Here is a 16,583-nt window from a genome sequence, read left to right on the forward strand (position 1 = left end):
TAAAGATTTAAATATGTAAAGATTAAAAACACTCTTGGAAAGCAAACATTCTGGGAGGAATGTTTGTCAATACCTTTCAGTATTTAAAATTCAAATACTCTTTTAATATAGTAATTCCACTGCCACAAAATTTATTTGTAAGCTGTGCTTGTATCAAGCATATGTATGAAAAAATGTTTGTGTGAAAATATTTATTTGCAGCAACACTTTTAAGAACCATAAATTGGAATTAATTTAAATATCCACCAGTAAAAGTCTGGGTAAATAAGTCATAATATGCCCATACACTGAAAGACCATGCAGATATGAAAGAATGATTTGGATTTACATGTGCTGAGACAGAAAGGTTATGATTTGGTACCATTTGAAAAAGCTGAGTTATAGAATAAGGTGTATATTTATGTTAGCATTGAAAAAAACACTTTTTGCAAAGGAATTTTCTGCAGAATACAAACAAAAATGGATGATGGTGGGGGTGGGAACTGAGACTGTGCACTACTTTCTGGGGTGGGAGCTGTCATAATTTTCTTTATTATTTGCAGTGTACATGCATTATCTTAATCCTTATAAAACAAAGTAAGAACTTAAAAAAAAAAAAAAAAGAATGCAGTGCCTGGAATTGGTCTACCTGGGCTCCAGTCTCACTTTTCCAATGTGAAGTTTACTGAAATCCCATTTTTCTCATCAAAATTGAGGAATAATCACCACTTCATTAGGTTGATGTAAAGATTAAATGAGATAATGCATGTCAAGAGTATTTTTTTTAATTGGAAGAGGCTCCCTTTTTTCTTTTTTTAAACTGAGATTTAATTGACGTAGAACATTATATGAAGTTTCAGGTGTAGAACACGATTTACTACATGCACATATTGTGAAAGATAATCCGAGTAAGTCTAGTTAACATCCAGCACCACACATAGTCACAAATTTTTTTCTGTGTGATGAGAACTTTTAAGATTTACTCTCTTGGTAATATGCAACATAGTATTATTAACTACAGTCACCAATACTGTATATTATAACCCCAGAACCAAGCAAATCACTAAAAAACGAACAACATATAAGAGGATATATATGTGTGCCTAATTCTTCAAAGTAGAGTCAGGCAAACGTGACCAAAATTTCAACCCCCCTCTTATGTATAGTGGGACTTCAAGTATATTATTTAGACTGTTGGTAAACCCAAATATTTGCAGCAGCAAACTTGAGATGAAAATATTTCGGGCCTCCCCGGTGGTGCAGCAGTTGAGCGCTGGGTTGCAAAGCTGCCCGCAGACTCTGCAGCGCCAGTTCGATCCCGGGCTGCTCCCCGGCCACCAGAGGAGGGTCCCACATGGCGCGCAGACCTCTCCTGCTGCCTGCTGCTCCCCTCAGCAGTGTACTTCGGTCCTTCTGCCTGCTCTGCTCCCCGCTCTGGCTCTGGTGAATTCTCTCACCCTTCGGCGCTTCTGACTGTACTCAGTGCTTGTATAAATAAATAAATAAATAAACAAATCTTTAAAAAAAATATTTCATCAAGGTTTATGCTGAAGAGTGAATGAAATAAACAGATGCACAGTTTCTCATCTGAAATTCCTAGGGAAACGTGTTTTGGAATTCAAAATTTGGGGGATTTTATAACAGAATACAGTACAATTTCTCCTAGAAAAATCTGGAACAGAACCCATAATCAAACGCAGTACTATTTTCCATGGTGAAATGTATGACTATTCACACCAAAAGGAATTTTAAAAGATTATACACATCTTTATGTCCCTACAGATCAGATTTTTTCTTTTTTTTTTTTTGCTAAAAAAAAATGCTTATGCCAAACTTTGGGGAAAACATTTCATTTTCAGAGCTTCTGGGATTTAGAATTGTCCACTAAAGATTGTGGATCTATACATCTATACTTGTAGAATTCTCAGTGCTCAAATATAACTGATACTCTGATATATGCATATTGAAAAATTGTTGAAAAGAACGCTTTCTGCACTGACCTAGGAAATGACTGACAGAACACAAAGTATACAATATCATTGCAAAAAAACCAATTTCCTCTCTTCCATACACGACTTAGCCATATAAAACCACATCAAATCCGTATATCTGACAGACAAAAAGTTTTGGCAATGGACCACAAAGTGAAAGGCTTTAAAAGTGTGGGATTATTACAGAAAAAAGATAAAAACATAAGCAAAACCCTAATCTATTTCATAACTAGACATGATTAATATTTCTGGAGTGAACAGGACTGAAAAGAACTAAAAAGCATTTAAAGCATTAGCTTCATTTCCAGTTATATCTTGATTTTATTGTCCAAAAGAGCTTATTCTCACTTAACTCCCTTCTCCACCCCATGCCCCAATTTCTTTCCACCTACAGATCCAGGAAAATTAAGCAATTTCACAGAGGTCAATTAATTAATGACAGAATCTGGATTCTGTGGAGTCCAAGGAAATGTGTAATTTTTTTCTGTTTGCATGATCTCTGAGCATTCTTTCAACAAAAGAATCTTTTCATAATCAGGAAACACAATGGTGTCCCCTCTCAGATAATGATATCAATCTCTGGAATCATCTTCATTAAAATGGAAAGCTCTCAGAAATACTTCAATAATATTTCATAAAAACAAAATATGGTAATAATATGAGAGCAGTACACAATATCATTGAATAATGCTTCTATTTCCAAAGCAGATCCACGTCTACCACATCACACATCCCCACCAAATCACCACAGAGTAGAGACAAGAAATACACAGGCACTTGCAATCAAAACCCATCAGGGCCAAATACCCCAAAAGGGTATGCTAGGACAATTTTCACAATGAATTGACTACAAGACTTGCAACAACTGCCCAGCATTTTTTGTAACAATTTCTTCTGTAGGGCCTTCCCTGCTGGCACAAGTGGTTAAGCATCAGCACTATGAAGCTATCCACAACTAATGCAGCAGGAGTTCGAGCCCCTGCCAGGGAGCTGACCTACATGGCGCAGCAGACCTCTCCTGTCTTACCCGCTGCTCCCCTCAGCAGTGTATTTCAGTAGATCTGCCTGTTCTATTCCCCACTCTGTCTCTGGTGAGAGAGTGGGGACCCCCTGCACCTCTAGCCTGTACCCCAGTTCTTGTATGCATAAATAAATAAATCTTTAAAAAAAAAAGTTCTGTAAAACCTGACTGTTAATACCCAGTCATGCCATCTTATATTTCTGAGTATAAAATTCAATTTTGCCAATTGAATACCATAAAGTGATGTTTGTTTCCTAAAGGACCTAGCAGACTCCTAATTTTAATGATAGTTAATTGACAGCTAATTAATAATTAACACTTAGGAAGATGTTTGATAACATAAGTGACAGGATACTTCTTTTGTTTATAAATATATGTTGAACACTTCCTATTTGTCAGACATTATGCTAGGCTTTGTGGATACAACAGTGAATAAGACTTATAAAACAGTAGGAAAAAGACCCAGACTTTCTCTCATCTGTGTGTGTGTTGGGAAGAGGGAGGAGTTGGGGTGGGGAGTGGCTGCAGGGAATGTTAAGTCGGGACAAAACCAAGTGAAAAAATACAGAATTTTCCAATGGAGAACAGGAGGTAAAAAGGGTGGAGCTGGGCCCACTTTAGTGTATGCTTTCTGAAAAGGTAAATTTATTTCTACTTTAATACAGCTTGAAGGGAATATATTGCATATATTAAAATTGGGATTTATGAGTGGTTTTCTTGAATCAGTCTCTCAAGGAATGGAATTATTTGAACTCCTTTGTGTCAGGAATTTTCCATGAAAGTTGAAGGAAGAGTTCTTAAATGGGAACAGGGGCTGCAAGAGAGTCCAAGACTCTCTGCAAAGGAAAGCAAAATTCTGGGCAGCAAGTCTAGCATTTAATAGTTTCTCTAAAGAAGTGCCATCTCAGGGAACTTTCTGTTGTTGTTGTGTGTGTGTGTTGTCTCCCTTCCAATATGGTAGCCACTAACCACATGGGGATAATGAGCACTTGACATGTGGGGAGTAATATTAAAAAATTGAATTTCTTTTAAATACAATTTAAAATTAAGCAGCATGTGTGGCTAATGACAACCACATCAGATACAGCAGCTTTAAGGAGACTGTGATCAGAACCAGTGTGTACCCAAATGGAAGAATTGGGTCCATGAAAAAACAATACTTTCTCATCATCTCACAGTTCCTCATGAGCCTGAGAAAGAACTGGAATTATGACAAGTTTCTCATCCTTGGCATAAAGTTGACCATAGTAAATGTTTCATGAATGTGTGTTGAAATGTCTCATAAATTGAAAAACTGCCTCCTCTGCCTTACTTTATTTCCTAACCCAGGATTTCTTCACTAGATGATACGGCTTCGTTTGTGAAGCTGTTTGCTATTCCAGGTGCCAGGCCCTTGTGATGTGGGTGCCTCTCTCAGCTTGTCAGCTGACCACCTCCTCTGTGAGGCCAGTCCCAGTTTCCCTGGGTGGAATTAGTCTCTCCTACCTTCTGGCCAGAGCTCCACTCCAGCACTAATCAGACACAGGCACGATGGTTCTCGTTTGTTCATGGTCTAGCTCACAGCTAAACTTGAAGTGGTGTGACATACTGGTTCCCAGGGCCCTGCTGTGCACACACATCTGGATTCAGTTCACCTGCAACTGGCTAGATGTATGAGCGTGGGAAAGACATTGAGCTTCTTGAAGCTTCTTTTCCTTCCTCTATAAAGCTGGAATGATGCAGGACCTACGTGAGAGGTTGTAGTGAAGACAAACTAAGACAAAGAATGTAAACTGCAGAGCACCTGATACAGCAGCAACAGCCAGTACAGTGTTGTGGTTGGTCTATGAACTCTGGGGAATAGATTCGATTATATTCCCTCTTTCTTTTCTTTCCTGGCACCTTATGCAAAGCCTGACACAGTGTAAATGTTTAATAAATATTTGTTAAATTAAAAAGAATGGAAAATTTGCTTCCAACTAATTTGCTTCCAACTAATTTCCATTTCTAAATACAGTGAAGTCACTCTTAAGCATCACGTTTAACTAAAATGGTGTGCTCCCAAGTCTAATATCAAAAATATGTCCAAAATTGTGATCATTATTAAAATGATTAGCTAGAAATTTAAAAGGTAACATTCGGTTTTGAGGAAAATGTCCAACTAGACAATACTGCCTATGTTTCCGTTATAATCCACGTTTTACTTCAGAGAAAACAAATAGCCTAATTCTGAACTCTTTACTCATCTGCTTTTACATAGATTATGGGGAGAAACCTGCTGGGAAATTAGTTCAATAAAATAGTGTTTTGATCTCTTTTTATTTTTCTCACCATGACCCATAGTTTGAAATGGCCCCTTTGTCCACACAGTGTATAATTAATTGAAACAAAATTTCCATGAAATAACTATCAGCCTCACTTCTTGAGATGCACACTGACATTTCTATTCTATTCTATTCTATTCTGCTCTTCTTCACTCCACTCCACTCCATTCCACTCCACTCCACCCCACTCCACTCTAGTCTACTTTGTCATGTTCTATGCTGTCCTAGTTTTTATTGCTAGTCACAAACCACAAAGCAGACTTCACAACCCCCTGGGATCTGAAGGTCGCCATTTTTAAAACACTGCATTAAGTAATGTATTTATTTTAAATAGTTTTTTCTAGTGTGCATAGGCATTAATGTCAGAACTACTTTACATTGGAAAATATGGTGCCATTTTATGTAATGTGCAGTGAAGAGTGTTAGGGAAAATATACTTAGATTTAATCCTAAAGAGGTGCTCACGTACCTAGAACCCTATAAAAATCATCCCACCTAACTTCTCACCTGTCTTTTGGTTTGGGCTGAGCCATCTTTGACAGAGGTCTGTTACTATAATCTCAAACAAAAGTCCCCCATATTTCTTCAAACAGCAGAAGCTTGATGCAGAGTGTGAACAGTATCCTACCTTTAGCAGGCTTCATGCTCATCATTTCCATAAGAAATCCTGAGGATGTGCAGCTGTGGCAAGGACTAATGTGAATTGGATTTTCTAATTCCTGAAACTGCATCACCATTCTTAGCTTATTCACAGCAACTGAAAATGAGACTAGGTAGGGAGTGACAGAGGACAGAGGTTGTGCAGTTTACTGATTAACTTCATTACAGAGCAGAATATTTGTGAATGTTTATGAGAAAAGTCCTCGATGCCAAATTGCCTAGTAAGCTGGAAACCAGTCCTTTATATAAACATTTTGGGGAGAGTTTTTCCAGTTTAGGAACTTTTAGAGAGTAGACTTCTGTTCAGTGACTCTAAAAGTGGATTTGGGGGTCAAGAACCATATTCTAGATCTTGACATTTGTTCTGGCAAAAGGCCACAAAATAATATAATTTTAGAATGTCAGGAAGCATTAAAGCATAATGCTTAACAGCTAGTGTTATGGGTTGAATTGTATCCCCCAAAATTGGTATGTTGAAGTCTTGATCCCCATTACCTTAGAATGTGATGCTATTTGGAGACAGGGTCTTTATATAAGTGATTATGTTAAATTGTGTTCATTAGGGTGCTGTCCTTATATAAACAAGACATGTCGACACTGAGACATACATGCATAAAAAGAAGACCATGCGAAGAGTGGCAGGGAAAATCCACAAACCTAGGAGAGAGAGCTGGGGCAGAACCCTTCCTTCATTTCCCAGAAAGAACCAGTCCTGCCAATATCACTATGATTTTGGACTCTCCAGAATGGTAAAATAAATTTCTGTTGTTTAAGTCACCCAATTTATGATTTGTTATAGCAGTGCTAGTAAGCGAATATATCCCTTGAACCATGGGCCAATCCTGAACAATTTACTGCCTCAATTTCCTCATCTCAAAATGGAACCAAAAAATACTCACTCTCTTAGAGTTAGTTATTATGAGTATAAACCACACAATATTTACATAATGCTTAACATGGTGGGTGATCACCCACCAGCATTATATTGAAGTTAGGGCTCCTCAGCCTTGGGCTCATGCTACAGGCTGGCTTGCTTATTGAGAAGGAGTAATTCCTGCAGCATAAATTTATGCACGTGAAGCTAGTGACTGTTGGCTATTTTTTGGAAGCAAAGGCTATAGAATAGGACTCAGTAGCCCAGGGTGGAATCCAGGCCTAATGCAGCCAGATACTCTGGATAACCTTAGGCCAATCTCTCAGCTTGCATGGGCCTCATTTGTCTACATCGACAGATGGTAAAACATAGATAGTAATTCTGCCCTACCTCCTTCATAGGCCTGTTGTGAAGATAAGGTGACAAATAATAAATATGAAAGCAGTTTTAAAAGGCAAATGTGAGCTCTAGAACATAATAACCACAGCTAAGATATTTCTACAACCTTTATCAGTTTGCAAAGTGCTTCCAGGTGCATTATCTTGTTTGATCCTCACACCTTTTAAGGAAGGCATTATGTATGATGCCCCCTATCTTCTGCCCTATTTAATAGACACAGAAATGCAACTTAGTGAGCTTTTCCAATTAGTAAGGAATAAGGCTGCGACTCTAACCCATGTCTTCAGACTCAAAGAAATTGAAAACCTTAGGCACACACATCCTCGCTGCCAAGAAAGAGGACAAGAGTAATGGTCCAGGTGCGTATTTCAGTTTGAATTATTCGATCAAGCGCTACCATTTTCAAAACTGTCCTCAATCCTGAGTTCTCCCTGACTTCATTCTCTTTTCACAATCACTGAGCTATTCTTGCCTGGAGAGGCTCTTTCGTGGAAGACCTACCCAAAGGATGTAAAGCAGGACTAACTAGATCTGAATTTTCTGTTTCAAGAATTCTCTACTGAATTGTTTATGGGTCAAAAGAAATGGGAGTATCTGCTTGCCTCAGAGGCTTCTGTATTAAAAAGGCAATGAGCAGGATAATTTAGCTGAACCAGGAAAGCCTTGTTGCTGACTGAAATCACATAGGATGTTGTCATAGTAAGATTGGATTTTATGGATCCCACTGGATTCATTTTCACTGAATAATCCATAATCATTGGATTATGATTGGAATCCCTTTCCTTCTCTCTGTGATGACCATCAGTCTCATGTTTTTTTCTAAAAATACATTTTTTTCTAATGATCTGTACTGCCTGAAATGCTAGCCACTGCTCCCATATGGCTATTTAAATTTAAATCTTTAAAAAGAATTAGAATGGGTTGAATAGCCACATATGGAGATTGGCTACTACACTCAACAGAGTAGATCTAGAAAGTTCTATTGGACAGCACTACTTCTGATGGTACTTGGGAGTAATGTGAATGATTTGTTAATCACAGCAAGTGGGGGTATCAATTATGAAGCCAATAAGAAAAAGATACCCAGAGCAAAAGTTGTCAGTGCATTTTAAATAAATTTTCATTAAGAAAGATTTGGCCAAACAACCCAAATGCCCAAAAATAGATGACTGGATCAAGAAGATGTGGTACATATACACCATGGAATATTACTCAGCATTCAAAAAAGATAAACACATGCAATTTGCAGCAACACAGATGGAGCTGGAAGGGATCATGCTCAGTGAAATAAGCCAGAAAGAAAGAGAAAAATACCGGATGGTCTCACTCATAGCAGGAATCTAGAAAACTTAAATAAGCGACCAGGAAAAAGAATAACTATAAGAAAGAAAATATCAAAATCAACAAACAACCAAGAACCAGAGACACTCTTTGGGGGGTGGGGGCGGGGAAAGGAGGGGTGGGGGTCATAATAAGGGGGTTGTAATTGTATGGGGAATATAAAAATAAAATTTAAATAAATTAATTTTAAAAATTTTAAAAAAAATTTAAAAAAGAAGAAAGACTTGGCCAACAAACTTGGAGTAATATATTCACACTGGAAAAGACTTCCCCACTGAGAGGGGGACCATTGAGTGTTCTCTTAGCCAAGAACCTTAATCATTCAATTTTGATTCCTTGTCCTAATGATATTTTGATGGTCTACTTACCATCTGTGGAACCATAACTACAATATTTATCATATTTGTTTATTTATTTTTTTAAGATTTATTTATTTATTTATACAAAGCACTGGGTACAGTCAGAAGCACAGAAGGTTGAGAGAATTCACCAGAGCCAGAGTGGGGAACAGAACAGGCAGACTGATGAAATACACTGCTGAGGGGAGCAGTGGGTGTGGCAGGAGAGGTCTGTCGCATCATGTGGGACCCTTGCCAGTGGCTGGGGATTGAACCGGCGCTGCAGAGACTGTGGGCAGCTTCGCAGCCCAGCGCTCAACCACTGTGCCACCAGGGGAGGCCCTATTTATCATATTTAAATTTCCATTTTCTCACCATTAAAAGGAGAACTACACAATACTCTTATAAGGGGATCTACCTTACAAGGGTACCTACCTTATAGGAGTGTTGTGAGAATTACTATTATAATGGCAAATAGATATAGAGTATGTATGATGTGCCAAACATTTTTCTCAGAACTTTATTAAGGCAAATAACTTGTACAAAGTTAAGGAATTTGCCGAAGACCACATACCAACGAGTGGCACAGAAGGGATTGACCACGGGAAGTCTGCTAGCAAATCTAAGATTACTTAACATGATGCCTGATAGTGTGGAAAGGAGTCAAGAAATTATAGCTCTTATCTTTATCACAATTCACTTATCACTATACGTGTATAGATTTTCAATATGACTTTATAGTTAATCTTTCTTGGCTTGGTTATTCTGAGTACCCAAGATCTGTTTCTTAGCCTGAAAGTTGAGAGCCAGATCATAAATGACAGCGGATTTCTCCACCAGCTGTCCAACATGTCTGCAATTCTCTGTGTCATTGCATGCCTCTTCCAAACAATGCCGTCCCTGTGTAAAAGAAGCAGTAATCTATTTTGTAATAAGGAAAGGCTCAGTATTTTCCCTCTCCAATTCTTAACTCCACTAACAAAAGTACTAGATCTGAGATTCCAGGGAAAGCTAAATCCAAAGTCAGAGTGAATTAGTAAAAATCTTAGAGATTGCTTAAATACATGTATGTGGATAAGAAATATAATGACAAAATATTTAAAAGATGCCAAGGCTAAGCTCTACTGTGTGAGCGAATAGAGTATCTTTCCAACTCCTAAAAAACCTTTCACCTGCGATTCACCCATCAAGTCAGAACTCTATCCACTGGAGTTGAACTCAGTGATGGAGAAATACCTAAAATTAAATGTCAGAGAAATATTCCATAAAACTGCACCTCAAGACTTTCAATTGTATTTTTAAGCATCTGGCTGATTCTGTAACATCTGGGAGACTCTTTTAAGGTAAGCAAAAGACATAGGCAATAACCAGATTCCAAAGTGAGTATCTTCTCATCAAAATAAAACTATGTGAGAAAGTGAGCAGAAACACCCGAGAAAAAAAGACAGCAATGAGAAGTAACTAAAGGAAATGGAATATAAGTAAGCAGAACTCCCTGGGACATGCTTTTGCCCATCCTTGGGTCTCATCCAGAACAGACCTCTGGAAACACTTAGATACAATTATAAAAATGCAGACCCCATTGCTAGCAATGCTATAGTGCCAAGATGAGATAAAACATGTTTCCTTCCTCAGAGCATCCAGAACCTTATTTATATACTGTTGGTTTTTGTTGACTCCTTGAAAATTCTTTACACTCACCCATGTTAAGATAAACAGAACTTTTCTCCTTCAACGAGTAGTGCGGTGTTTAGTCATTTCAACAATTTAAATGGAAACAACTGCATCTCAAACACTGGGTTAATTATAATGGTTTTTGATGCCTTGAAGTTTTCAGAACATTTTCCCACACAGCCCATTCGATCCTCCCAAATGGCTGTGAAGTGAATGTCCTTGTGAGCCCCATTTTACAGCAGAGAAAACTGAAGTTCAGAGAATCTCAATGGCCTCTCAGTTCTTCTTTTTCAATTTAATTGCTTATATTCTCTCACTTTCAGGGAGTTTCCCCAGTCTCCCCATGCTAGGTGAGCAGGGACTCACTGCACTGATGTCAGGTATGGGAATATAAGGCTGTGCCTTCTCCTGTTTGTCTACTAGAATGCTCTTCTATTTAGTTGGTTCTTGAAATTCTGTGATTTTTCGAGTTCTTAAACCACGTGGCAACTTTACCCCTTGCTAAGGTAGATGCAGATTTTAGTTAACATACCACCTCCTACCCGATTCACTGTGTCAAACTGTGGGAAGCTGTGGACTTTGTCATTATTACCTTTTATTATGCACTAATTACACAAAGACCCTGCCTTCTTCATTCATTAGAGCAGTCTTTCTTAATCCACTAAATTAATATTTGACCAAGTTTCCTGGCATGCAGGATCACCCACAGGAAGGGAGAACTCTCTCTGCTAGGTCACCATGCCCTTCCTATGTGTGGCCTGAGTTACCGATGGGCGAGATTTCCATGTGTCTATGTTAGGGATGTGGCACAGCAAATGAATTAGAGAGTCTTATGAAGTGATTCCAGCCCCAGTTCTATAATTCCATTCTGTCCATTCTATAATTCCAACTCTAATTCTTTGCTTCTTTTCTACAAGGATCAGCCTAAGAAAACAGAACAAAACCATACCACCACCCTCCCTCCCATGTCCCCATGTTCCCACACACAACTTAGCCTTCCTTTGAGTATTTCACTTCATTTTGAGGAGAAATCACACTTGTGCTATATAACAGATGCCTCCCAGGAGATTGCCAAATCTTCAGTCCACCTCTCATTTTAACAGATGATTATATGTGAGTTCTACCTACCTTATGTGAGTCTGTCATTTAGCATCAAAGCCACTCATGTTTTCTGCTTCTCCAGTACCTCAGGAGACCACTTGGTATGATTTCACTGAATGTAGCAAATTTACAACCCAGAAGTGCAGGGAAGTTAATACCCCCAAAGATCACACTCAACCAATGGAACCAGAGACCAGTTTGTAACTATCCCTGTGCCCAGCCCCTCAGTGGAACATTGTACTCTATTCCCAGTGCCATTAAGCTCCTGTTGACTATATGATATATGAACTCATCTCATCATGGTTTTCCCTCTTTCCCTGACTCACTGTCGTGGTCCTTTGCTTCTGCTTCCTGGAGTGGCTGTCACTTAAACAGCCTGATACAAGTCCTTGCACAAGGTTCTGCTTTTCATAGTAACCATTTATGTGAGAGAAAATGCCTCCCCTTGCCCTTAAGCAAAGTCTTTGTGGAGTGAGGGGTCCACAGTCTTTTCTAAAAGAAGTTGAAAAGCCTCATTCAAGAGGTCATCAGTGTCTCCAGTACCCATCAGTGAGTGTTCATCAATATTTGTTGACTAATCTTCATATCACTTTCCTAATATCTTAAGGTTGAGATTTACTTATGGTCTATACATAAATGTAAATGTCCCCCAGGAGGGGGACATACCTGGGTCACCTTAAAAGTCACATCATGTCCCAGGTGACATGAAGCCAAGTCACCACTTCCTGATATGACAATGGGACCACTTTGTGGACTCAAATATTAAAACTGGGTGAGGTCCTAGAATTCCCATTCTGTAGTTTCCTATTACCAATGCTGGTCAATAAGAGTGAAAGTTGTAGAGCCTGTTCTCTAGACACTTTCTCACAAATAAATAAATAAAAATAAAAGGACAAGGTCGTTTCAAGTCCATTCAGACTTTGCACCTTTGACTTGGTATTTTCTCTGCCTAGAGTGTTCTCCTTGGCTTCTTGTTTTTGTGTCTCAACTCAATTGTTAACTCCTAAGAGATCTTCCCTGACCACAACCATTAAAACAACACCATCCTTCCAGTTACTCTGACACCATCTTTTTTTTTGATTTCATAGCACTTACTACTACCTGATATTATTTTTGGTTACTTATTTGCGTATTTATTATGAGTCTTCCCTCCACTGGGATCTTGCCTGTCTCATTGCTTTATTCCAATGTCTAGCATGAAGTTAGTGCTCCACATTTGGATGGAAGAAGTGAGAGCTATTCATATGCCAAACCATAAACCTCATTTGCCTTTGTTGTAACATCAGAATGGCTGTTTTAGATTACAAGGTTAGAACTTTGGAAGAGTCCAGCTCTTCCAGCTAGTTGAGCCCATTAAGGTAACACTTCCAATACTCTGGGATGTCTCCATATCCAGGAGTGGTGACTAAGTCTTGTGAGTTACTCATCACTCATCAATGGGCCACCATCTCCTTACTGGTACTCTCCACCCAAAGCACAGGGTAGAAGGTCCACAAAATCTATCAGTGTCTTCAGGATACACAAAAAAGATGGGGAGAAGGAATCAAAATGTTCTTCATCCTCTATTCTGACATACCTTTAACTCAGATGTATTGAATGGAATAAAATCAAGGCCTTAGGGAAAAGAGACATGGAAAAAAAAACTGCTTCAACCTGACTCTAGAACTTAATGTGGAGAAGGAAAAGGACCTACTGTCTCATGTGGTTCATATTAGTTTAGCAGGAGAGGGAACCAGATGAAGAATTGGGGAAACTCTCTAGCCAGGAATAGCAACTGTGCATGGCAGCTCGTATATCTTGTGCTACATATTCTCAGAACACTTAAATGAAGTGCTAGCAAAGTGGGTAAGAAAATGGATCAGCACAGGAGAAATGAGGTAAAGCAACAAAGAAAACTTGAGTCATAGTGCTTCCTCAGCAATCATTTTCAGATGCTTTTAACTTGACAGGACCTTCACAACTTTTTATCTATTCTTGCTTATCTTTTTCCCCTCTTGGCTGCAAAGGTAAACCTTCACCTGATGTAGATGTTTAAGTGAGCTGGTTTGTGTTGAAAAACTTTACACTTCTCTCACTAGGTACAAATTGGAGTTAAATGGATTAGTTTAATAATGATGACAGCAAAATTCACATTTGCAATCTTAACATGTAATCAAAATTCCAGAGCAGGAAATGAAGTTTTTATGTGAAAAAAGAAAAACCTTAGATGGAATTTTCCTTAGTCTAGGATATGCACCAACAGTTCTAATATTTCTTATCAGAAGAGCAAAAAGTATAAAAATGTCTGTAAAATAATTTTTTAAGGACTCTTGGAAGGCCACACCAAAAGAAGATGATCAATTGGCTCAAAATAGAGAGCTGCCCTTGACAGCATCCACAGAATAAAGAAATGCCAATGAGGAAATCAAATATAGCAACTATGTTTAAGAACTGGTATTTCATGTAAATGGCCAACAGGCATATGAAAAAGTGTTCAACATCACTTGTAATCAGGGAAATGCAAATCAAAACTACCATGAGATACCATCTTACACCAGTGAGAATGGCACATATTAAAAAAACTAGCAACAACAAATGTTGGTGAGGTTGTAGAGAAAAAGGAACTCTCCTGCACAGCTGGTGGGAGTACAAACTGGTCCAACCACTGTGGAGAGCTGTGTGGAGTTTCCTCAATCTGTTAAAGATGGAGCTTCCATATGATCCAGCAATTCCACTCCTAGGTATATACCCAAGGGACACAGAAACATTAATTCAGAAGGGCACCTGCACCCCTATGTTTATTACAACACTATTTACAATAGCTAAGCTTTGGAAACAACCCAAATGCCCAAAAACAGATGACTGGATCAAGATGTGGTACATGTACACAATGGAATATTACTCAGCAAGCAAAAAAGATAAACTCATGCAATTTGCAGCAACATGGATGGAGCTGGAAGGGATCATGCTCAGTGAAATAAGCCAGAAAGAGAAGAAAAATACCAGATGGTCTCACTCATAGCAGGAATTTAGAAAACCTAAATAAAGGACCAGGAAAAAAGACTAATTATAATAAAATCAAAATCAACAAGCAACTATAAACCAGGGACACACTACAGGGGACAGAGAAGGGAGTAGGATCAAAACAAGGGTGGTGGGAATTTTATGGGGACTATAACCAAGATGAAAATGCCTACATTGTGCAAAAATGAAGAATTATGTAAGAAATATAGAAAATAAATTTTTTAAAATTTTTTAAAAAACTGGTATTTCAGATAAATAATTACTGCTGCTTTTAGTTTCTCTAAGAGTTACTGATAAGCATCTTTCCCTCCCTAAACCTCTTTTCTCCTTCCTGTCTATTATTTATTACTTGATTCTATTTATCAAGTGCATTAAGGATTAATAAAATATGGTCACGGCCCTTGAATGCTCTTACATTGTATAAGGACAGGTAAACACATAATAAATATAATGATCTCTTTTTGGAAATGAACTGATAAACCATTACACACTGAGATGTTAATGACTAGCAGATAATAGCATAAGCTGTTAATTAATCTCTCCCAGGAATGTTGTGTTTTTTTTTTTTTGACAAAACAAGGGATCATACCTTCACATAATGAATTTTGTAAAATATTTCAAGTGCTTGAATTTTCAGTCATAGTTTACCATGGTTCACATGTTAGTCTAGCATAGAAAACTGGAGACATCCGAAGGGAACTATTTTAAGGGTGGCAGAATATGTTGCTGCCCCACCCAAAATATTGCCCCTGCTCTCTTTGCTGATGTTCCCAATTGAAACTCTTTATAATGAGATGGTTTTTAATAAATGCATAAAGTGGAGCAATATATCATTTTATAGTGCCATCTAGTTACAGATCTACTGAAAAGACCTTAGTACAGTTTGTCCTCAATCCAGCTCAAATGACTAATCCTGACACATGCCATATATCCCCAGGCACCGGAAGGATAGCAGAAAGGAAACCTGTGGTAGAGCTATAACCTAAGTCATCTCAATCTTTAATAGGTATACTATTAAACCATAAGAATCATGATTTCATACTTTAGTACATGCTATAATATTAGAACTGGCCCTCAAGCAGGAATTCGTTTCTACTCCCAGGTCTGTTAATTATCTAGCTTCATGGCCTTGGACGAGTCGCAAAGCTCTCTGAGTCTTGCAGTATTCCTCTATAAAATAATGAAGACTAATAGGCTCAATGAATCCAAGGTCCGATCTACCTCCTGCCATTCCTAGCAACTAATGTTTATTGAGTACTTAGAAAGGACAAAAATATTTTCTGTTGCATTTATCATCTGGGCTTTTTTCTCATGTATTTCTAAATTGCACTTTGCTTTTACTTTAATGTTCAGATGAACTTGAAAACTTACCAAAAAAACTGTCAGAAAGAGAGAATTCGTCCATGCCAGGTAAGTGAGAGTGCTCGATGAGATTCATTTTGGATCCCATCCAAACTTTTCTATTTGAGAATGCACCTTTGTTATAGTGGACTTCACAGAAAAACCCTGAAAGGCAAATAAATAAATAAAGAGGCAGGATGGTGGGGAAGGAGCAAGCTAATTTACAGAAATACTAAGGTTTCCTTTGTAGGCATTTTGCCATAATCCTTCTCTACCTGTCTGCTCTCAACATTTATCATTTTTATATCTCATTGGGAACTTACCGATGTTCCAGATACACGTTTTCAGAAGAGTATTCTCTAATTTATCTGGAAAAACACTTGTATGATTTCATTTAAATTTTAGCACTTTGGAGACTGGGTAAGACATGATGATATTTTGGTTACGCCTTTATTTCTTTAACACCTAGAAAAAAAAATCAATGTAGAGGCCTTGAATAAAAATAAGATGAATCAATGATTTATTGTCTTAAGCTTTATTGTAAAGTTGAACAGGTCT

At 38.1% G+C, this 16,583-nt stretch overlaps 1 protein-coding gene across 5 annotated transcripts in view; it reads right to left on the reverse strand.

The window, feature by feature from the left end:
* NR1H4 (nuclear receptor subfamily 1 group H member 4) overlaps positions 1–16,134 on the reverse strand; it is a gene marked incomplete at both ends in the record, with an annotated part of 46,773 nt that extends 30,639 nt beyond the window's left edge. For 3 of the 5 annotated variants that reach the window (XM_084255448.1, XM_084255447.1, XM_084255446.1), the window contains one exon: positions 16,056–16,134. In XM_084255448.1, coding sequence (XP_084111574.1) covers positions 16,056–16,134 — 79 coding nt within the window. Of the gene's footprint in view, positions 1–5,922; positions 6,032–16,055 lie in introns of those variants that run through there. The other 2 variants (XM_084255445.1, XM_084255444.1) reach the window with 1 other exon arrangement.
* Between the last annotated feature and the right edge of the window lie 449 nt (positions 16,135–16,583).

The sequence above is a fragment of the Talpa europaea genome (assembly GCF_964194135.1).
Source record: "Talpa europaea genome assembly, chromosome: 15".
NCBI lineage: Eukaryota > Metazoa > Chordata > Mammalia > Eulipotyphla > Talpidae > Talpa > Talpa europaea.